At 37.1% G+C, this 24,880-nt stretch overlaps 1 protein-coding gene across 7 annotated transcripts in view; it reads right to left on the reverse strand.

Annotated features, from left to right (window-relative positions):
- The window catches only part of CCSER2 (coiled-coil serine rich protein 2), a 120,525-nt gene that overhangs the window by 94,394 nt on the left and 1,251 nt on the right, over nt 1–24,880 (reverse strand). For 6 of the 7 annotated variants that reach the window (XM_020994702.2, XM_020994705.2, XM_020994701.2 and 3 more), the window contains exons 2-3: nt 7,717–9,193; nt 3,545–3,747 (exon numbers count right to left, since the gene is read on the reverse strand). In XM_020994702.2, the coding sequence (XP_020850361.1) occupies nt 3,545–3,747; nt 7,717–9,154 (1,641 nt within the window). In that variant the 5' untranslated portion in view covers nt 9,155–9,193. The remainder of the gene's footprint in view (nt 1–3,544; nt 3,748–7,716; nt 9,194–24,880) is intronic. The other variant, XM_020994704.2, reaches the window with a different exon arrangement.

Here is a 24,880-nt window from a genome sequence, read left to right on the forward strand (position 1 = left end):
TGGACTTCAATAAAGAAATAGAAGATATGCTTAATAAACTCGTAGATGACACAAAGCTAGAAGAGACAGCTAATATGTTAGATGACACAATCATAATTCAAAAGGATTTCAGTAATTTTGAGCAGGAATAAAGGTGAAGATTTGTACTTTGATGGAAAATTCAACACCATAAACAAAGAATGAAGTAGAACTGGCTTACTAGAAATTCGTGTGAAAAAGACTGAGGGACTTTAGTTAACTTATCAGTTAGCAGTATTCTGCAACTTTTAAAAAAGAATAAACATAATGGCAGGTTATATTAGGAGAAATCAATTTATAGTCCAAATCTCTGTCCCTTCCTTTTACTCTGTACTAGCGATGTCACATCTGGAATGTGAGTATGATGCAGAAAGAAGTAAATCAGTGTCGTAAATGATGCTACCCTTTTGTAATCAGCTGTCAGTTTAAGAACAGAATAAATCAGAATGAAATGCCATCTCACTAGGGATTTCTCATTAAAAAATCCACCATGACAATGAACAGAATTTAAATGTAGCCAAGACTTACATTTCACAATTTGTTGTAAAAAAAAAGTTGTCAAAATAAATGTACACTACTACATAAAAATAAGAAATTAATTTTAGCTTTAGGTTTAATACTTTATTTCACATGTAATTCTCAAGTTCATAGAACCTTTTAAGATCACATAGTAATATTTAAAGTAACAAAGCAACGGCTCCAACAGCAGTTAGAATGTGCTCTCCCACCCTCAGTTTAAGCCATTAAGTGCCCCAAAATGCATCTTTTGCTTATAGTGAGAAGCTTGTGGAATTACTAACCTAAGTCACATTATTCTAAGTTTTTCACTCAAGGATTTCCCCACCAATTGGCCCACTGTGGAATTTCATTTGGCCTGCTTTTCAAGTCAGTTGATGCAGCGAACTATATCCTACACAATGGAAGGCAAACTTATTTAGGAAATTAAAATAACTCCTCTTCTGAGAGGTCTGGAGTACCTCAGCCTCCCTTTTATCATCTGTAAAATGGTAATCATCATACCTGTCATACCTGCCTCAAAGAGTTGTTGTTAGGACCATAACTGTATGCAGAGTACAAGATGGTGGGGGGGATAGGGGATAATAATCAATGGTCTTGGAGATCTCCTCAGCTCTAGATCCAGGGCTATGAGAATGTTTTGCGAATCTCAGAGTACTTCAGAAATGTCAGGTATTACCATTATGGGGCCAGTGAACCAATTCCATCAATAGATACCCCTCCTCTTAGACTTCTAAGCAGAAGGTTTTTAGGCTACTGATCATGAAAAAGTTCACTCTTGTGCTGAAGAATGAAGAGGGGTCCGGCAGTGTGATTTAATTCCAGGCCAGGTGCATTCTGAGGCCCTGAAAGATAGCTGATACAAGTCTACCCCAAGCCTCCTGCCCTACTGAAGTGGTCAGGGAGTAGTATCAGTGGATAAGAAGTTACTGAAAAAAAAAAAAAAGAAAAAGAAAAAAAGAATTACTGAAAATCCTCTGAGGCTTTAGTTTTCCTCAGTAGAGGACTGCCTTCTGCCATGTAGGCTGCAGTCTATATGTCACCCAGCCTGAGAAATAGAACTTTAATCTGTTGATCAATCTGTAGGAAAATCTTGAGGTAGGAAATGCAGAATGAGATGACCTAGACCAGGAATCCCGGCAACACTTCCAGTACCCAATAAACAGATCTGGGGGGTTGTTAATGAAACAAACTGAGGGTGAGAGAGATTACTCCAGTTGCTGCTAGAGCAATTACTTCCCTCTTTCAACATCATCATATGATCTCACATGTTTATATAGGCCCTCCATTCCACCTCCAACTTCTACAACTGTCCAACCTGCATGGTCTATAGAGTAGTCTGTTTTGCAACCTGGCTACCTGGGCTTAAAGTACTAAGAAGGATGCCACAAGATCCTCAATTTTCTTTAGGCAAAGGTAGTCACTGCAAGATGTCATAAACTGGGGCAGCTAGGTGGCTCAGTAGATAGAGCACTGGCCCTGAAGTCAGGAGGACCTGAGTTCAAATCTGGCCTCAGACACAAAACACTCACTAGCTGTGTGACTCTGAGCTATTTAAATTATAACCATTTCCAGAGAGAACTATACTGCTTTGCATTTCTGTAACGTCATGTTACTTAACCCCAACTGCCTCATATATTAAAAAAATAGATGTCATAAACAAAGCATCTACAATCCAATCAATTTGGTTTTTACCTCCATTCTTGTCTATGCCCTCCCAGAATTCACCAGAAGGGGTCTTCCAAAAGGCTGGGGCCTTTCCTCACTTTCTCCTGTTATCACAAAGATATCTGTGGAGCACTTGAGCTGTCCACCTATCCTCCCTCATTCCTGACACATGATCAACCCACCTTCTTGTGGCCTTATTACATTTCTCTAATGATATCTTTGACTCTAGTTCCTCTTGAAAGTTCCTCATAAGTTTTATGTTGAAGCCTACTCATATCTACCACATACCTCTCCATTACCCTGTGTACACTCATTTTTAATTCCACAGACTGTATTTGGTAAAATGTTAGTATTAAGAACACAGGAATCTGTTTCTGGGAGAAGTTTGGGATCATTAAAAAAAAAAATTTTCAATTTCCTAAAGGCAAGCCAACTTACTCTCCTCTTCCTGCTTGATTCTGGGCCCACTTACCGATGGCAGGCCTGTCAGGTTTTTTATCTTAACTACATGTCATAACGTGGGCAATAGACATTGTTCATTCATTTGGTTTCTCCTGCTGACTGCCAAGGGATAGCTCCTTAGTAAATTCTCTGCTAGAGAGCAGACCAAGACAGCAAAATAATTTTTTTTTAATTCCCAGTACCCAGAGAATAGTAATGAAACACATCTAAAATTATAATTTAATCTCACTTAGCATTTGAAGAGACTGTTGGAATATCAAACATCTCCTACAATAACAAACTGTGATTTTTAAATGAGGGTCATCATTTCAAGACCACTACAAATCTAAATATATTGAGCTATTTAAATCATAACCATTTCCACAGAGAATTATACTGCTTTGCATTTCTGTGATGTCATGTTGTTTAACAATGAAAAATTGTGACTGCTACCTAACATGCTGGTAAAAACACAAGTAATATTATTTTATTAATAAAAATACAATGACATCATCAAGTCCATGTATGAAAGGAGAAGAAGATGAGCCAATCATGAAGTAAGAGCATGAAATATCAGAAGACCTATAAGAAGACCTCTAGTTTCTTGAAAGATTTATGTAAGGACCTGCACAAGAATCACACAGGATGACAAACTATCAAAATACTGAAGTAGCAAGTCCAAAACATAAGCTACCAAGATGGTACAAAGGCTAAAACACCAAAAGGACTCATGCACTGCACACTGCATGAAGACATGCATGTCTTTGCCTTGTTCTGCACTGCTCCTCTACCTCTAACATGTCAGTTACATTACATAAATAATTCACACACCAATTCAAAAAAAATGAGTATTTCTTATCTTTCTAGATTCACCAAAAAAGTTGTACAAATCCATACATACTATGCTGTTCATTTCTGAAGACTCATAACTTCCACATGGATGGACACTTCCAATGGGCTCCAAACCCTCTTCATCCCACATGTATGTTCCATCAGAGCTATCAGATGGTGAGAGTTCAAATGAAGAACCAGCTCTGTAATCCATATCTGGAGAAATCAGATTATTCTCCGTGGCACGCTTAGTGCATTCATTCTTGTCTTCTACTAATTAAAAAAGAAGAAAAAAGGCATTAATTCACAACACAGTATTATAATTAAAGATTTTCTCAGGTTTTAACAAACAAACTCTAGTAATTTGGTGGGTTTTAGCAAAAATTGACTGAACTCAATTCAGGACCATAGCACTTTTCAAATTCTGAGCAAATAAATAAATAAATAAATAAATGATAAGAATAATAATAATAAGCAATGTCTCTTGACAGATTTTTAAAAAATACCTATCTTCTGTCCTAACAGAAAAAGACACAACTTAATTCTATTCACTTACTTAATAATGTATATAAAAGTCTAAAATTCTCCTAACAGTATACTATCTAAAAACATTAACTTTCAACTGATGGCTAGAGACACTCAAGATTGAAAAATCACCCAAACATCAGAAGCACTTTGCTTTATTGTCTAAATATCTATGAACTTTGCACTATGACTACTGCCATTCTTGAAGGGTCCTCAAATTGCCACGAATTTTAACAGCATCTTCAGTCAATTTAAGAGCCCTTAGGATCAGTAACTGTCACAAGTCACCAGTTCTACCAACAAAGCACAAAAATAACTTTGAGGAAAGAATTCTCTTGTATACAGGTATCGTCAAGCCTAGGTTACAACACTCCACTGGCACATTCTGAAGACTTAAAAGAAGCAACCCTCAAAATCACTAACAATACTTGATAATATGAAATTCTTATTTCCTTATGGCTATATATTCATTTGCCAGTACAAGGGCTCATACCGGTACTCTAAGAAGATAATTTCTACTGCCAAATGTCTACAAGTAAGCAAAACAGAAATAAAAATAAGAAATTAAATACGCAAGGGACAACAACATTACTAGTACAATAAGTGCTAGGCTACACGGTGTAAAGAAAAACTTTTCATTGGCTACTCTGAATATTTAAGCACTACAAATAAAACTTCTCTTTTTAAATGCCAATCTAACAGACAAAAAAAGATATGGTCCATTTCAAAACAACCACCTGGTATTTCATATTTGTCAATCTTGTACAAAAAGAACTTTTTTTTTCAAAAGCACTGATTGGTTTTGATTAAATCTGGCGTAAGGCTAAAAGGTATCAATGTACATAAGGGCTCTCTATTCTGGGTGCATTGCTCTCTTTAATCTCTCTCTCTAATTCAGAGGTTCTTAACCTGGGTATAGATTTCAGGGAGTCACTGAACTTGGAAAGCAAAAATTATATCTTTATTTTCACTAACCTCTAAGTGAAATTTATCATTTTCTCCTATTATTTAAAAACATTATTCTGAGGAGTCCAACCAGACTGCCAAAGGGGTGTATGAAACAAAAAAATGTTAAGAACCCCTGGTCTAGACAAGCTCATCTGTTCCAATTAGTCTAACCAGGGCCTCTATGCATTCAACTCCCAGATCCATACATTCAGCCTCTGTCTCCCTTCTCAGCTCCAGTTCTGCAGTACTACCTATCTGTCAAGCATCTCTAACTATATGTTTCACAGGCACCTCAAACTCAACATTTCTCCTTAATCTCACCCCAGATTTTCTTTTGGCTTACCCCTCTATATCCCATTACATTCTCACATCTTTCCACAGAGTGTAACAGACATTTAGAAGCCCTGGTACTGCAAGCATCCAGTCACGTGGTTGAGACTGCCATTGCCACTGAAGCAGGAATAGACAGCCTGGTTTAGAGACTTTATCAGTCGCTCCTACATTAAACATGTTACAGTTGGTGGGCCTTGCTATAACTACTAGCCCAAAGAAGCAACAGAAACTGAGACAGAAACAGAACCCTACTACAAAAGCATGTATAACATAGAGAAGATGGTTAATAAAGTTTGCTGAATTGTATGGAATCGAAAATCCTCCCCGACTTTTGTTTCTGTATGATGCATATAGGCATCATCCCACTCAATCCTTCTCTCCCTCTACCTTGCCTCCTACACTGACCCCAAACCTCCCCATCCCAGGTCTCCTCCTAACGAAAATATGAAGGCAACCTACACGTACAGTGAGTAAGAACGATGGATTTGGTACCAGAGGCCCTGGGTTCAAATCTCTGTCCTGTGTGATCAAAGGTAAGTCACCTTATCTTTCTGGGTCTCACTTACTTCATTTATCAAATGAGGGGGTGGCCTAGAGAGCCTCTAAGTCCCTTCCAACTCTAAATCCTATGGCTCTAAGCAATACAACACTTAAAAGAGAGGTTATAGAAACATACGATTATGCAGAGGACAAAATGACTCATTTTGTGGACTATTTTGTTGGCCAAAAGGGCTTTTTAAGATTGTATCAGTGGAGCATGTGCTCTCATGTACTGACTTACGTATTAGAATAAGAGACAAGAGACTCTGGGCTCGAGATTCAAATCTGCCATTAACTAGTTGTACGACAATGACCAAGTTACTTGACCTTTAGGGTTCTAAAGTCTCCTCATATGCAAAAAAAGGGAATATGCTGCATAATTTAAGGTTCTTTTTCAGCTCTAAAATTCTACAGTCTTTCCATTTATCTTATCTTGTAGTTGTATATCATAAAGAATAAAATTTCCCTTTTGAAATCCTAACATCCCTCGAAATATTACTATTTATTTGTGCAATAAAATCCTTTAAAAAAGGATTTTCTAAAGTTTGGAAGAATATGTGGGAGTTGTGAACTGGTCCAACCATTCTCAAGAAAAGTTTGGAATCATGCCCAAAGGACTATAAAACGGTGTATATCCTTTGACCCAACAATATCACTACTAGGTCTATATCCCAAAGAAATTAAAGAAAAAGGAAAAGGATCTATATGGATGAAAATATTTACAGCAGCTTTTTATGGCAGCAAAGAATTGAAAATTGTGGGGATACCCATAAACTGAGGAATGACTGAACAAGTTGTGGTATACGAATATAATGGGATACTACTGCATTGTAAGAAACGACAAAGGGTATGGTTTCAGAAAAACCAGGAAGACCTATATGAACTGACGCAGAGTAAAGTGAGCAGATCATTGTAAACATCACTCATCAAGTGAAGGAGATCATCGTACACAGTAACAACAATTTTGTAACAATGATTAACTGTGAAAGACTTACCTACTCTGATGTCAACACAATGATCCAAGGCAATTCCAAAGGACTCAAGATAAAAAATGCTATCTACCTTCAAAGAGAGAACTGATGAACTTTCTGAGTGCAAACTGAAGTGTAATTTTTTCACTTGATTTTTCTTGCTTTTTTTTTTTTGCAACATGGCTAATATGGAAATATGTTTTGCATGATTTCACATATACTGCTTACCTTCTCAAGGGGGGTGGGGACCACTGAAGAGGACGGAGAGAATTTGGAACTCAAAAAACTTTTTTTAAAGAATGTTAAAAACAAATGAATAATATTTTTTTTAAACAAGAAGTATATGTGACAAATTGTTCAGTCATGTCCAACCCTTTGTCACCCAATTTAGAATTTTCTTGGCAAAGATACTGAAGTGGTTTGCCATCTACTTGTCCAGCTCATTTTACAGATGAGGAAACTGAGGTAAACAAGGTTCCGTGACTTGCCCAGGGTTACCCAGCTAGTAAGTGGCTGAAGTTGGATTTGAACTCAGGAAGACAAGTCTCCCTGACTCTAGGCTCAAGACCTCTATCCATTGTTCCACCTAGCTGCCTAAGGTGGCAAATAAAGGGAAATAAATCAAACAGGATATCAGTAACACTTCAACAGGCATAATAATAAAGCACCAAATAAAGTAGTTAGAGATTTTTATATTCTATAAAGATTGTAAGATTACTTTGGAGAGCAACCCATAAAGCATTCCCTCCTTAACAGACTGTATAGAGATCTAAACATGGCTGCAGTGGGAACAACTACACATTTCTACAAAAGGTGCTAAATCTGTCTAAGCCCTTTATTTACTAAAGACTGTGCTTATAAGCAATTTGGCTATTAAAACACCTAACATAAAACTTTCTAGACAGGACAAAAGGAAGATACTTACCTGGAACACTGATATCAATCCATTCATCAGTTTTACTGAAAGGTTTTTCACTTTCTTTCAGTGAATCAAATGGATCCACTAGCGGAACACTTCCAAGATTTTCCTCTTTGAGTGAGACTTCCTCTGGTGTTACCCGAGTCCTGTTTGAGTCTTCTATATCTACAAAATCATCACTAAAGTCTTCACTCAAATCATTCTTATCAGAAGAAGATAAAGATGAAAGGGATATTTCATCCACATCATCACTCAGGTATCTGACTTTTATATCAACCTCCAACACGTTATCATTTATGCCGTGGCTACTTTCTGTTCTAGAACTATAATTTTCTATCGAGTCTTCTTCCTTCTCAGTAGCTCCATCATTACCCAAAACTGAGGAGTCCTCCAATACACATTTGACAGCAGCTGAATTTTTATTATCATCCACTATAATCTTTCCAGTAAACTGTGGTCTGTTCGGGCTCAGTAAAGAGGTTCGACCCAGCCTATAATCAAAAGATGACACCCCTGAGCCATTTGGTAAAGCCGACTTCTTTAAACCTGAGCCTGAAAAAGCAGCATAGGGCCTATTAAATCCAAATGCTAAATGTTCATTTCTATTGAGAACCTCTGATCTTACATTTTTTGACTGCATACTTGACCTTGGAGGCACTCTAATGGACAACTGTTGGTTTTGATAAGGCCCTGCAAGATCTGCAGCCCTGTTGAAGGAATGTGATCTAGTTATGGATGAAAGTGGAAGGAAAGACTTCTGGATGGAATGTGAAAAGCTCTGTGACCGCACTATTTTTTCACAGGTAAAAGATTTAATGTTGTCTGGGGACTGTGCCAAACTTTCTCCAGAACTGTTTCTCGTGGTACAGGAGTTTGCTCTAGGCCTCTGCATACTTATATTTGATCTATTTCCATAAAACCCATTTAACTGTGACTTTGGAGCACTAAGTGAAGAGTATGAAGTCCTTCCTAATAACGATGCTTTGGGGAATTTACTGGAACTAGACAGTCCACACAAAGTCTTTTGGTTTAACTCCTCTGAAGACGAAACAAACATATTGGATGGCTTTGCTATCTTTGATGTAAGTAATGAAACACTCTTCAAATCCCTCTTTAATCCACTTTTACCAAATGTTTCTTGAGCATTAACCTGTTTTTCAGGGTCACCTAATTTGCCACATGAATTATGGGTAGAGTGAGAATCCCTAGGACTTTGGTCATTGAGTTGGTATTTATTTGACTTTCTCCAGTTAAAAGAATAGGAAGACATACTAATAGAGCCATTGTGCTTGACGAAATTTTTGCCACTGCTACTCGTAGAATTCCCTGATGTATTAACAGCTGTCCCATTTGGTACTGATTGCAGGGTGCCGACTATAGATTTTGCTCCATATTTCGGCAACTTGGAACCCAAAGATGTCTTGACTTGTAGTTTTTCTTCCATGAGTTATAGGGCACATTTGCTCTTGAAAGCTGACAGAATCTAAAAAAAGGGGAGAAAAAGACAATGTCACCATGTATACATAAAGTCCATTGTAATGCTATAATGCACTGAGATGTTTCAGCTTAACTTTTCCATAATAGTAAGGATTATAATATAAAGCAAGTCCAGAAATTAGTCAAGATTACCACTGTCCTTTTATAGATATTTTGCATTTAAGATAAAGACTTTTTGTAAACTGTCATGGCTAATGTAATGTATTTCCTAATGTATTCAAATTTAACAATCTAATAATCCAAATAGCAAACACCACCAATATTTTAAAAATTAGCCTTTTCTCTTTATATATGGAGTAAAAATCCAAAACCTTACAGCAAAAGGGAACTAGAACCACAAATTATATTAGCAAACGTGGAACAAATCCTGCCATTAGCCATAAGCAAAATTCTATTTTTTGTATTGTTAAGCAAGAGAAATTTAGCACAGACAACATTAAATTTTTACCTATGAAAAATAATACAGTTGCAAAGTTTTTCACATTTCTTTGAAACATCTTTCCTTCTACTTTTATCCATAACTAGATCACATCCCTTCTTCAAAGGGGCTGCAGAACTTATAAATTCTATATTTTTGAAATTCTAATAGCATAGGTGGTAGAAAGGGGAATCTAAATACTGGTTTACGTCAGGCAAAAGCCTAGGCCAATTATTATCAAGCTTAAAAATGTTCAAATGTTTTAGAAAGTTAAACATGAAAATGCATTAAGAACACAAACTTTAAAATAGTCACAGAAATTAAATTTTATAAGAATAGGCAGGGGTACAGACAGGAGATTATTAGTAGCACCTAGAAGTTTTCTACTGACATTTAGACTTGGCAAAGCAATGTATTTTGGGGGGGGGGGGTAGTTGCCTCAATGGAGAAGAGAAACCTATACTATAAAGAAACTACTACTACCAGATTACTAAAGTGTTATATTAAGGGTGCCTCTGGTTTTTTTGGAAAGACAATTAGTAAATATAAGTAATATAATTAAAGACAGAAACCAATATGCTAGAAATCTTCAGAAGTCCATGGGAAAACGACTAGTACTTCATAGATTTATATAATCTCAAAATTGGATGGAACCTTAGAAATTTAGTCCAACTGGTACCTGAACAAGATTCCCCTCTACCACAGTGCCAATGAGTGGTCATACAACCACTACTTGAAGCCCTTCAGTGCTGAGAACCTCACTGTCTCCTGAGACCATATACACCTAGAAACCCTAAGGAAGAAAAAAAGCTTCTGAAATGTGGCTTGTACATGAAAGTTTCATCCCCAGTATTTCCCCTAAAAATACTGTTTTAATATAAAGAAGTGATCCAGACTTTTTGTCTCAACACTCTATCCTTTATATGGGAAACTGAACAATATTTTCTAGAATCATAAACTTTTAGATTTGGAAAGTATCACATTACTGAGATAACTTAGCTCAACCAGCACATAAATAGGAATACTCTTTACAACATCCTTTAGCTTACAGCCAGCCTCAACCTGAGAGGCAGTCAACTTGTCTTTGTTGTTCAATTGTTTTTTCATTCATGTCCATCTCTTCGTGACCCCATTTGGGATTTTCTTGACAGAGACACTGAAGTGGTTCGTCATTTCCTTCTCTAGAATCAACTTACAGACAGTTCTAATTAATGGGAAGTGTTTTCCTTATACTGAACAAAAATCTACCTCCCCTCAATTTCCACCTTTTATTCCTGCCCACTGGACCAGTCAGAACAAATATCATCCCTACCCTACCTTCCATCAAACCTTCCTTCTTCAGCCTTCCCCAATGCCCCACCTTCCCCACCATGGCCTGGACATCTTTTATTCTCTAGGCTGAGTGCTCCTAGCTTTTTCACTTGATCCTCATAGGGCATGGCCTTCAGTCCTTTACCATCCTGGCTGCCATGTTCCAGCATGTCAAAATCTTTCCTAAGATGTGGCACCCAAAGCTAAACGTAACATGACTGATGTGGTCTCACACACAGGCAAAATTCAAGCAGGACTATAAGCTCCCTTATTCTGAATATTATGCTCATTTTAATGTATTCTAAGAGCTACCATTTCACACCACTAATTCACACTGAGTTTGAAATCTACTAAAACCCCCAAATCTCTTCCAGATGAAATGCTTCTACTCAGGCTCTCATCCTGTACTTGCAAAGTTGACTCTGGGAACCCAGGTGTGAGACTTCACAAAATATCTCTATTAAATGTCATTTGATTTGATTCGGCCTAGGATTCTAGCCTATAAAAGACTTTTCATATCCTAACTCTCATCCCGTGTTATTAGACCTCCAACTCCTGAGCCCTAGCTGTGTCATCTTCAAATAGAAAAAGCATGCCATTTATGCTTTCATCCATGTCATTAATAAAAATGTTGAATTGTAAGTTATATTCAGTCATTGATTATTATTCTTTGGATCTGAGATGGATTCAGTCAGTGCTGGATTCCCCTAACTATTCTATTATCTACCTTCATCTCCCCATTTTGCCTACAAGTACAGCATGAAAGACTGTCTAAACCTTTGTAAAAATCTAAGTTAAACTGTATCTACCTCATTTCTGTGATTGACCAGTCTAGTAAAACCTGACAAGAAAAGAAATGAGATGTGTCTGGTACGATTTCATCTTAAGATCTCATCGTAAGAAACCATGCTAGCTCTTAAGTCATCACCACTTCCCTTTCTAACCTTACTTTTGATAACACATCCTAGTTTTTCAGGAATTAGCATCAACCTCACTGGTTTCAGTTTGCAGACTTCACTCTCTTCCTTTTTTAGAAACTGGGGAAATATTTCCTTTTCTACAGTCCTACGATATCTCTCCTTCAAATATAACACTACTCAGCAATTACATACATTATGTTTTTTGCTATCCTGTGATGTCATGTGATGGAGGTTAGGGGCTTGAAAAAATGGCACAGCCAGAAGCTCATACAAGGCCTTACTAATCTTGAGTTCCAACTCCCTATTAAGTATTTTTATTCTCTCCTTTCTAGTCTAAAGACCATTCTCCTCAGAAGACAACATAGCAGAAAATGCACTGGATTTGAAGTCAGAGGACCCAGGTTCAAATCCTAGCTTTGCTGTTTAAGTCACATATCTTTCTAATCTGTAAACTGAAGGGGGTCACACTAGATGATCTCCAAGGTCCCTTCTACATCTAAATTTAGCTAAATTTCCTTTGCTTATCAATTTTATTTCATCCATCCTAACCATCTGACACACACTCTCTGATCATTCTTTTTTCTCAAATATATCCAGAAAAAATAATCTTGTTCTCTTTAGCCTGTCTCTAAGAGTCTGATCTTGTTATTAGAGGACTATAAATACTTTCCTAGTCATGATCAATTACAGTACATGTTCATTTTAAATTCCAGTTGGTCAATGACTTCCTTATCTTTTTACTTTGATCTCTTCAGAGAGCTTTCCCTTTTCTTTGCCATTTTAATTATTTCTGTTTATGTCTCAGGATTCTATTCGGACCATGTGAATATTACTCCAAATGATGCCACCTAACTCTTTTCTGATTCCTTTAATATCTATCTACCCTCTAAAATCACATCAAAATATGCCCAGCTTTCCCCTCCTTCTTAATCAAAGTCTAATAATGCAATTACTTTCTCCCTCAATTGCTTTTGTAATATCTGGCTCTATATGTAAAATGAATTGTTTTAGATTAACTCTATGGCACAGTTAACTCAGTTTCCTCAACATTAAAATGGGGATAATAATAGTATCTACCTCCCAGGGTTGTTGTAAAGATCACATGAGATAACATTTGTAAAGTGTTTAGCACAACGCTTAACCCATAGAAGCTACTGTATAAGTAATAGCTAGGTGGGACAGTAGCTAGAGTTCCACGGGTCAGGAGTAAGGAAGACTCATCTTCCAAAGTTCAAAACTGGCCTCAGACACTTCCTAGCTGTGTTACCCTGGGCAAGTCACTTCACCCTGTTTGCTTCAGTTTCCTCATCTGTAAAATGAGCTGGATTAGGAAATGGCAAATCCAGTATCTTTGCCAGGAAACCCTCAAGTGGGATCAACAAAGAGTGAGAGGGGACTGAAAACAAATGAACAAAACACACACGTTATTGTTATTAAGGTGAAAGTCCATCATAATCAACTAATGACTGTTTACAAACACAGCAGTCACTTTATTTTCTAGAAAGTCCAAGTAAACACCAAATTATAAGAAAGGATAAAGAGTAGATGACTTTGCACAGAATTATAGCAGCTCTAACCCTACCATTTAAACACACATTTGACTTTAGACATGGATAAAAGTAAAAACACTGGCTCTAACACTATTTCTTAGAGAAGTTTAATAAATACACAACAGTCATTAAAACTACCTCAAGTTGGCAAACAAAACTTCCTTGCGAAGCAGAGATAAGGGCAGACAAAGACAACAGCAGTACAAACTGATTTGAAAGTATTACAATTACAATTACAATGAAGATAGAGAACTTGAAGAAAGTTTGCTCTGAGATTCAGCTAAACCAGATTATCCTGATAATACTTGTAACAAAATGGAGGAAGCCAACAAACAGATATGTAGCTGGTGATTTCTTGGAACAGGGCGCAGGCCTATGTACAGCTCCCACACCCTTTTCTTTCTGGAGCAGGGGAAGTCATTGTACATACACGCCAGGTAGGAATCATTTTTTCTATTCATGCCACTGGGAAAGGGCACCTATCACCCATCATCCCCTGAGGAAACTTACAGCAGAAAGAAGGATGGCATATGAATTTTGAAATGTGGTTGATGTTTCTGCAGCTTTACTTCACTAAGAAAGATTGCTGTTTCAGTGCTGTCCCTGGTCTAGTGTTGAAAGCAGGGAAGACCCACAGACTACAGATGGGAAATATAATAGATACACTAGAATTTTCATAGTGATCTATTTTCATGGGAGTTTATAATAGAGTAGCTGTGTTTTGACTCTGTCTCCCAGTACCCAAAATACTAAGTAAAGAAATGGCAACAGCACTTAAGAAATGAAATTCAAAAGGTCAACTGGATCTAACCAAAATACATGAAGAAATTCCTGCTAGAAACTGAAGATCTAAGAGAAACAACACATATGGGAATACAAAAAATACTAAAGTGAGAAAAACCTGGCAGAAAAGAATCAAAAGGCAACAACATTAAAAGAAAAAACACAGGAATCCTATATAAACTAAAGTGTGACCCTGAAAATAGTATGCCTAGAGATAATATAAGGATTATAAGTCTCCCAGAAGAACATAACAAATCAAAAAACATGAGTAGCACAAAATACAAGAAATTAAACAAGAAAATTGCCTAGAACTTCTGCATATAAACAAAAAAGCAATGAGTAAGAAAATATACAAATGGTACATAGTAAAATTTAACAATTTCAATAACAAAAATTTTTTCAAGCAACCAGACTTCTAAATATGAAGGAAAAGTATTTTGAAGGATTATTCTTCATTCACAAGAATTCATAGGAGAATGGAATATACATGTCAAAATCAAAGGCACTCAAGCAGCAACCTAAAATAACACTGCCCTAATCATCAATTTTTAAAGTCTGATATGCCACAAGACAGAAAGTAAGACATTTGAGGCATTCTTGCAAAAACAAATGCAAAAATGAAACAAACATGAGCAAATTATTTCACTTGAAAAAGATCTGTAGAGATCTTATCAAAAATTCTTTTCTTCAAGGACAATGGAACCACCAAATTTAGACTGTACCATCACAATCCTGCGTGGGTTGCAGATGAAGTGGAAATGACAATGAAAAAAACAAAGATGAACTAAGCCAACTACAGAAAGAGAAGGTCAAGGCAGGATGCAACAATTTTGAGAGCACAGATGGAACAATTCTCAACAATTCATGGGGGGGAAAAACCTCTGGTCTCCAGACAGGACAGCAGCTAAAATAAGAGGCAGACCACCCAGCTTTCACATACCTACTTCAGCAAAACCCTTAAGCTTACACCACAATGAATACTGATCAAGAAATCCTATGAAAAATTATAGTAAGTGACTTCTTCCACCCCAGAACTGCACAAGATGTCAGCCCAAAGCCCATGGGCAACAGGAAAGAGCTACTGCTGCTGTTCAGGCATTTTTCAGTCCAGTACGACTCTCTGTGACCTCATTTGGGGTTTTCTGGCAAAGATATTGGAGTGGTTTACCATTTCCTTTTCCAGCTCATTTTACAGACGAGGATACTGAGACAAACCTGGGTTAAATGACTTGCCCAGGGTCACACACCTAGTAAAGCTCCTGGGGCCAGATCAGAACTCAGGAAGACAAGTCTTCCTAACTCCAGGCTCTGCACTCTATCCATTGCACCACCTAGCTGCCCCCCAAAATTAAAGCTTTTCAATAGAGTAACTGCTGCTCAATCATTAATAGGAAAGAAAGCCACTAGCAAGGCCAGCATCAGAGACACTTGTAGCCTACAAGGCTCTGTACATGAAGAAAGCATAAGTAGACAAATATCCCAAGAAAGCCCTAGAGTAGTCATAAAGTCCTAATGAGAGTTTTCCAAAGTGAGCGCCTTGGAAGGCTGAGAAGCAGTTGCAAGCAGCAATCATCAATGAGATTCAGGCAGTAGCAATCAGATCAGGATACCCCGATTCCTGGGGCTCTGAGATTCCTAGCCCTCTGTCCTAAGATTCCATAGAGGACCCTGAAGATAGAGAGCTCTCAAGCTAATCCCAGGAAAGGAGAGCAGCGCAGGAACCTAAGTGACATAGAACAAGACCAAGCAGGGCTGAACATCCAACCCAAAAGTACAGGAGGGAGTATTGTCTGGTCCTGGCACAAAGCCACAACTTGGAAACTAAATCCAGAGAGAGGAATAAATCAAAGAAAACACCAACCAGTATCAAACACTACTGTAGTCCTAGAAATCCTCCCAGAATAAGGAGCAAATAGCTCCCTAACAACTACAAGTAAAGACTCAAAGAAAAAAAAATTTTCCACAAGATCTATAATGAATACCTACAGAAATGAAAGTTCCAGAGAAAAGCATTAACAGTAGAATAAGTACAATTTAGTAGGGAACTACACAATTCTATTATTGTCCAGTCCATCTCTCTCCATCTTGTCCACAAAAACAGCAATGAGGGACTCTTTACTAAAATGTAGATAAATTACATCTACACCATTTTCCTTATCTACCAGTCTAGTAATTCTATCCAAAAGGCAATAAAGTTAGTCTGGCAAGACCCATTTTGTTTTCTTTTTCTTCTATTCTTTTCTTTATTTTTTTAAAGCCTGGATCTCCCTACCTCAAGCAGGTTGGCACATAGTAGGGGAAACAGGCATTTGTCAAGTGCCTACTATGTGCCAGGCACTATGCTAAGTGCCTTAGAAATATTATCTCATTTGAGTCATATAACCTTTAGAGATTAGAGTAAAGGAGAGAATGTGGTTTCTGAGAATTGGAAATGTAGAAGTCCACAGAGAATGGCCTCTATTTTCTCATTAAAGTATGAGGTAAGGTCCTCAGCTATGAGAGAGGGGGAAGTGGTGGTGTAGGATATTTGAAAAAACTGTTATGGAGAGTGCAAAAGAAAATCAATTGTTGAGATTGCCTTGCTGCAATAAAGGATGAACCTCAGAGGAGTGAATTGCCAACTAGTGAGAAAGTTAAACTACAACCATGATCATTTAGCTGCCAAGTGTTCTTTCCACTAAAGTGCATTGCTCCTCAAACGACACATTGCACATTAATATGTATCAAAGTCAAAGCAATGGTAATGGCTTTTTCTTAATCACAACAATAAAATAGACAGGATGGCAGACTACGCAGCCACAGTCTGAAGCCAAGCAAAGTCTTATGTCAGGAATTCGTTTCAGGCAATAAAAAGAAGACTCAACTACTGAACTCTAATTTTGCTTCTGCTTTCATTTTAAGAGGAAGAACAATTTTTAATTCTCCATTTGTAAAGACAGGAAAAATGGGAATAAAGATCAGGAAATTAGGCCCAATATGATAAGGATATAATAAAAAAAAATCAAGTTACTCTTAATGAACTAAAGACACTGAAAGAGCTGCCAGTTAGGGCTACTGTCACTGTTAGCGGTCTTTGAAAGATCATGAGAAATACAGAGGGAAGTGAGCAGAACGATGGCTATCACAATGAAGGGGGAAAGAAACAATTTAAACTGAACCCTGTTTTAATTAACTGTAATTAATTTGGTCATTAGTTATAATGACAAGATTTGTACCTGGATAAGAGTCAAAAAAAGGCACTTCAGAACTCTCTCCTTTGCAGCGGTGAGGGACTATGGGTATGGCACGATTTCATACACTATAAAACTCAGTTGATGTACTGATTAGTGTAACTAAATTTATCTTTTTTCTCCCTTTTAATTTTTTTGTCATAAGGAATAACAGCTCACTGGATGGTGAAGAAAAGGGAATATATTCCGAAAATAAGGTGATATAAAAACAAAAGATATCAGAATAACTGCTTAAAAAGCAAACCTCTTGGAGAATTTTTTTTCCTACACCACTCAATAAGACTGAGACAGGTAATGACCTTAATCAGATTAAAACGTTCCCCACCTAAATCTGAGTACCACTTTCCTAAGGCTTAGAACTCCTCAAATTGTGATCCAGTTTCTCTACAGAAAGGCCTTTGGGAAGAAGAAAAAAGATTTAACATTTTAATATTACTTCCCTCCCCTTACTATTTAACCAAAATTTGATCAAGTACTGATAAAGCTTTCTTCATTCAGGTAAGTCTGGAAAAGACTTCAAATAGTTAGCATTCATATAGCACCTACTATATGACAAATATTATTTCATTTGATCCTCAAAACAACCCTGGAAGATAGCTGCTCTTATTATCCTCATTTTAAAGTTGAAGAAACTGAGGCAAACTGAAGTTAGGTGACTCACCCAAGGTCACAGCTTTTAAGTGTCTGAGGCTGCATTTGAACTCATTAGGTCTTCCCGATTCTAGACCCAGTGCTCCATCCACTTTATCACCTAGCCATCTCACTTCTGACTGTAAAAATATGTATTTCCTAACATTTTCTTTAATTATTATTCCACAGTATTCTTTCCCCTACACCATACCGTCTCTCAGTGGTAGAGCACCATCTACTTATGGTCCTTGCCATGCAGATTAAACAATTTTCTCCTTAAAGGAAGTGAAAACATTCAGAGATGTGATCAATACAGAAGACTAGAGCTTGAGATGTTAACTCAGGCTTCTTTGTCAACTAGACCTTTAAAAGGCCAGACTTAACATATACGGCACTGCCCCAGGAATCAACACACCCTTCTGCCCCACTCTTTTCACACAGAGGCAAGGGGAGCTAGCTAGCTATTTACTTATATTAGTGCTGGATCCTTGCTGAATATCTTTTTCTGTGCTACTGTTAAGTAAATGTTAGATGCTCTACAAGTGCTGGCTCTAATCCTAAACCTGAACTAGGCTTAAATCAGGCCTGACCCAGGACATTCTCTCTTACAGAATGAAGAAACTATAGCCCACATGGGTAAAGTGACTTGCCTATGGTCACAAAGACAATTTGTGAAAGACAGGATTAAGATTTTTCTACCATGCCAAATACCTGAAGTAAGAGACTACCATCACTACCTCCATTTAAAATCCCGCTTTTCCTCCAGCAACAAATTACAAGAAAAATGTATAATTATTGTTTGATTTTATTTTACTTAATTGACAATACTGAAACAGTATTACCTGCTAATAGTTTTCATCACAAATGTATGGTATTTTGGTTAAATGGGTTCTTTTGAGCTAGACCATACATCTAATCACTATGACTAGTATATTTCTATGGGAAAATACATTCTGAATCCTAAACAATTAACTTGCAAACAAAGTTCTGGAATGCAACCTTTTAGAATACAAGTTAGACTTCCTAGAATTCATTTTTTTCTAGGAAAAAAAAAGATTCCATTAGAACAAATTACTTGTTTCTCTTAAAGTTAAAATGTTACATTAGCAAGCTTTTAAAAAAAAAATAAAGCTTTCTAAAGATTAATCAAACTTACCACTAAATCAAACCTGAATTAAAAAAAACATATCTTTCTTGATCTTCCTTAATTCAAGTGTCTTTTCTCTGTTAAACTCCAATTTATCCTCAATACATCTTTTTTTTTGGGGGGGGGTGGTACAGATCTATCTGGATGTTGACTCCTCCATTTGACTGAACTTCTCAAGAGGAGGACTGGTTTCCTGGTTTTTCTTTGTATCCCCAGCACTTAGCACAGTGCCTGCCTGGCACATAATAGGAGCCTAATAAATGTTTACTGATCAACCATTTTAGCCAATAAGAATTCGTTTTTCTATAATTCTTTTTTTCCATGGGTGAAAAGACAGTCAGGGATTAACAAATTAAGTGCTAGTATTCACAAAATTTCATAGGATCATAGAATTAGGGCTAGAAGGGACCTTGGAATCCACTGAATACAAATCTCTCATTTTACAAATGAGGAAAGGGAGGGACAGAGAAGTTAAGTAACCTGAGACGAGATAAAACCCCAGGCCTTCCTGACTCAACATGCTGTATCTAAAGAACCAGAACCACAGTTCTCAGAGTGGGATCCAGGAATTCCTGGAAGATCCAAGACCTGGAAACAGGGCACCCACAAAGTGAAAACTATTTTCATAATAATATTAAGATGTTTTAATTTTTAATATGGCAAATATTGATAGATATAACCCAAATAAATGAAACTTTTGAGGGGATCTTCAATAATTTTTAAGAGTATAAAAGGATCTTGAGACTAAAAAGTTTGAGAACCACTAAGTGAGAAAAAGGACTCTATGATAGTGGATCACTTCTCTGTGGAGAATTTACAAAAACAAAAGGACAAGAATCCCACAAGATGAAAAGGCATTTACTGACAGGAATACTGAAGCTTTACTCCATTGATACTAAATATCTTGTAGTTTACTAAATGACATCCTAATGCCCAACACGATCATCTTCCCCAGTGATATAAATAGGTGCCCAGGAGGAATTTATATGCCAAGATGTTTAAAACTTGTGGAAATCATCTTGTCTATCCTTCTCTCTCTGGAGCAGGGGGTCTTAACTTTCTTTAGGTCATAGACCCTTCTGGCAATCTGAAGCCTACAGATCAGTACATTTTTTAAAATGCTAAATAATTGAAAGAAATGTTAAATTTCAATTGGAGGTCAATGACAATAAAGATGAAATTTGGTTCCTGTCCAACTTCAGAGATCCCTTGAAATCGATATATCCATGGAACTGAGGAAATCTGTAGATTCTATGTTAAGAACTTCTCTATAGTGACTCAAAAGTAGGTTCTTATCATTCTGGTACAGTATAAATCACTGAAGTCATTTCATACTTCTCTTTTTTGTGCCAAATAATCCCAATTCTTGGGTTTATAGCCATCTGACAGACTTTCTATCAACAGAAGTAGCCTCAACTGCCTTCAAGGAGGAGAGCAGCATACAAGAATTCACCGACATAAATCTTCAAAGATGGCAAGACAGGAAGTGAGACCATGAAGTTTCTTTCAGTCTGTGCTCTCTTGTAGAATATCCTGTAAATCTCTACATTCCGTATGCTCTGTGGTAAGATTCATTTCCTGTGCCTAAATGAGTATGATTGTCAGATACAAGCTTCTTTTCTGATTTTTAAGGGTCTGGTTTCTTTTACATTTAACTTGAAACCACTTAATGGGCTTAAAGTACTGTCCCGGATGTAAAGTACATTATTAGAAAATGAACTTTGTGTCCTAATACCAACTTTATCATAAATCCACTTAGTGATTCTGGAGAAGCTAGTGTTGTAGATAGGCTATGACCTCAATTTCTCAGCAACTGATATGGGGACACATAAACAAAGGATTAAAAATGCTAAAAAGTATGACATCATAAATAATAGTTCAGATCTGAAATTAAAATCATAGAACCCGACTTTTAATCCCAGCTCTGTTACTACTTCTGTGACCTTGGACAAGTCATTTCATCTCTCTGGGCCTCAGTTTCCTCTTCCTCATCTAAGGTGCTGTCTTACTCCAGAGAAGCTATCAAGACCACTTCATGAGAAGCCCACTGGCAGAACTCAGGAGCTACAATAATAGGAGTAGCTACCCACAGGCTTACCTCTGTGGACCCAACCTAAGTCTGAGTACAAGCTGAGGAAGTAACTAAGATGGGGGGGGGGGGGAGGAATGAGCAACATTATCATGAAACAGACTTACATTACTCAGGATGTGCCTACATATTTATATGTATTTAACCTACAAGCCTTGCCTTCTCTTCAGAAGTTTCAGGGGTTGCTTCCCCCAGAGATTGGCCCAACCACTACCCCTTCCACCACAATCACATATTACTTCTAACCCTAAGTTTCTTTCTTTCCTTCCTCCACATCCTATCCTGCCAGCCCACAGCTGAACAGAATGTTATCTTCACCTAGACCTCCATAGCCCTGAAATAAGCCCACAGCCATCTTAAATATTCTAAGGATTTTTACTGCTACCAGCAGGTGGAAAACAACCCAGGAGCAAAAAGCCCTACTTATTACTTGTCTCCCATCCTCTATTTCTCAACTGAAGCTATGATAGTGGATCTTTAGGTTCCCAAAGCACTATGAAAAAATATTCCATATTTCATAAGAAAACCCCTACTTAGGATGGACTATACATTTTAGTTAGAAGAACCATGAGTTATGGGGAAGCAATATGTTCCAGACCCCCTGACAAGGAAGAAGAGAGCTAGTGACAAAGAACAAAAGGTAAAACACATTTGTATTTTGGGATGGTGTAAATGACCGCTTGCATCCAATAGCCACTCAGGGCATAGGTGCCTGACACTGAAGATATCCCACAAAGAAAGCTCAGAATTGTGGGCAGGCATACATTATATATGCTAGTGTGATGGAAAGGTAAGCCATCTACTCCTAAGCCCCACAACACTATATCAGCACTTACAGAGCACGATACAATAACTTAAGCTAGTGACATATATAGTGCATTACAAAAGTATCTTCATCAATCTTTTTTAAAAAGTAAAAATTCAAAGAATGAACATGAACCCAGAACAACCCATTACTTGAAGTCATCTTCAAGCCACTGCTCTACTGTAATGCATTTTAAAATTGTTTTTAAAAAGGTTTGATGCAGTACTTAACAAGCCCTTTAAAGAATAAAGATTTGACCACATCCACTATAGGAAACTGCATCATAAAGCAGTTTGACATAAAATGTTTCCCTTGAAACAATGTTATAATTGGGGGGAGGGTTGTTCCTATTCAAGGGTTTATCAAATAAATTACAGATATGACCAAAATTCTAAGCAGATAACTCATCTTTGCATTCTTAAAAGTTATGCCAGCAGAATATGAGCTCTAGCAGGTCCTGTAAAACTAGAAGGGATTTGATAGAGCCCTCCTGGTATAATATCTGTCTTGTCATCTGAGGATGGCTTGTCACCATGTTGACTGGAAAGTGATTAATTTTTCAGCCTCAGCACCTAAACAATCAACTAAAATGTATCAAGAGGAGATATGTCTGCCTAGGTGAAGTGAGTACCAACACTAGTGGTACTCACAAATCCTCCAGTTGAGTCAGTCAATTATCATTTATTAAGTACCTGCTACGCTGTCAGCCACTTGGCTAAGTGCTAGGGACATAAAGAAAGGCAAAAGCACTCTCCACTCTCAAGGAGCTCTATCTAATGGAGAAAACAGCAAACCAACCAACAACTAAATACTGTGAGTAATGTTAGAGAGAAAACAAGGGAACAGTTTCTTGCAAAAGATGAGACTTTAGTTGAGACTTGAAGGAAGCCAGGAGGCAGAGATGAGGAGTGAGAGCATTCTAAGCATATGTGACAGCCCATGTATCAAAGTACTAAAGTATACAAAACAATATACCATAAAAGCAGAGATAGAATGTCTATAAGCTTCTATAAATAATTTAAATTTTATTTTAAAAAAAATTCCACTTGAGAAAAATGGATTACTATAAATTATACACCCAGCACCTGAACAATACAACTCCACTATATCATCAATATGACCTAAAATTAATATTCTAACTATAGAAAACAGTACACATTTAATTAACAATAATTTACCTTACTTTTTTAGAATTTAGAGGAGCATGAGTGTCCTGGGCATCTTAATAAATCTATATAGGAAAATGTGGACAACTGCTTTCTTTTTCTCTAAATTTCCTTATACCAAGCATAAGGATTTTAAATCATTTTTACATCTTAGAGCCACGGTGAGTTGGAAAGTACTTTTCAAAAAAAATGTTTTTAAATCCCTGCAATTCCAATTAATTACCACTAGATGACAGACTAGTACCTCAGCAAACTAAAATAAAGGCATTAATGACTGAAAAATGTAGCTCTTTATGAGATCATGTAAAATGATAGGTTCATCACTAGAGGAGTAGCAGAAAGTGTTCTCTAAGGTACTTGCCATATAACACTGTTTACAGTTATAGATATGGGTATCAAAATTGACCTCCCAGACCATCAGGTGAGCCCTGTAAACCTGTATTCCCCACCCCACTCAGCACCAAGCACAGTTCACTACAAGTATGTACTTAATATAAATTCACGGATTTGGATCCAAGTCCTGACTATGCTCAGGATAATTCTTGGTAGGGGATAATACTATATCTCCATGGAAAATCAGGAACCCTAGTGTGGCACAGCTCCATTAAAGTCCTATTTTGATACCTCATCCTGACAGAGAAATGTCCTGAGTTTCTAGAACACTACACCAGTGAACATAAACTCTGACAGATTCTACCAAACTGAAAAGGCTTGAGAAGACAAGGGGAGGGGAGGGGAGGTAAGAGAAGAGAAACTTCAAGGACATTATTCTTAAAAGTTTGTATTCTTATGGTATAGTAACCATAACCATGAAATATAAATGTTATCATTTGGTAGTGTCCTGTTAAATTCATCAATCTTATTCCATTAAAATGGTACAGTCAGATATAATAATATTGTTTACCATAATACACTCTAATTACAAAGTTCACTGTAGGTAGAATAGCATCAAAGAAATGATGCAGTCAAGAAGATAACAGAATCTACCACAAAACTGTGGTCTAAGAAATCTGGTTACTGGATTCTCTTGCCAAAAGAAAAATTGTTTGTGTAACATTTTAATGCACAGAGGAAACTGGCAAGGGTCTGTCTCCATCAATTTATATAAATTATGATTTACCTTTAGTCAGCGTATCTTCTATTATGGATTACTATGGATTTCAGTTTTTACAACTTACATATCTATTTGCCATCTGTCAATCTCTTCCTAAGTTTAGAAGAAGAAACAGAGGGGCATGTTGAGGACAGAGAAAAAGAAAGGAAGTTATAAGGGTTTTGTTGTGTTGAGAGGCGACATTGTGTATTCTAATAGATAATGGAATTGACTTTGCAGCCTGGTGTTACTGGCCCTGTGACCTTGGGCAAGTCACATCACCTTTATAGGTCTCCCCACATCTGTAAAACTACGGGGTTGGATTAGAACTCTAATGCCCCTCCCAAATCTCAATCACTCTATGACTCTATGATCTATACATATGATCTATATGTGAAAATGCATATACGCATTTACATATATACAATTTATCTAACTTAGGGGGATGAACAGCTGAGTTGTGTTTCCTAGAGATATAAACCTCTGATCAAGACAAGAGGAGGTTCTTAAAAACAGTTTTCTGAACCGATC

The sequence above is a fragment of the Phascolarctos cinereus genome, unplaced genomic scaffold, assembly GCF_003287225.1.
Source record: "Phascolarctos cinereus isolate Bilbo 61053 unplaced genomic scaffold, phaCin_HiC Scaffold_3;HRSCAF=262, whole genome shotgun sequence".
NCBI classification, from domain to species: domain Eukaryota; kingdom Metazoa; phylum Chordata; class Mammalia; order Diprotodontia; family Phascolarctidae; genus Phascolarctos; species Phascolarctos cinereus.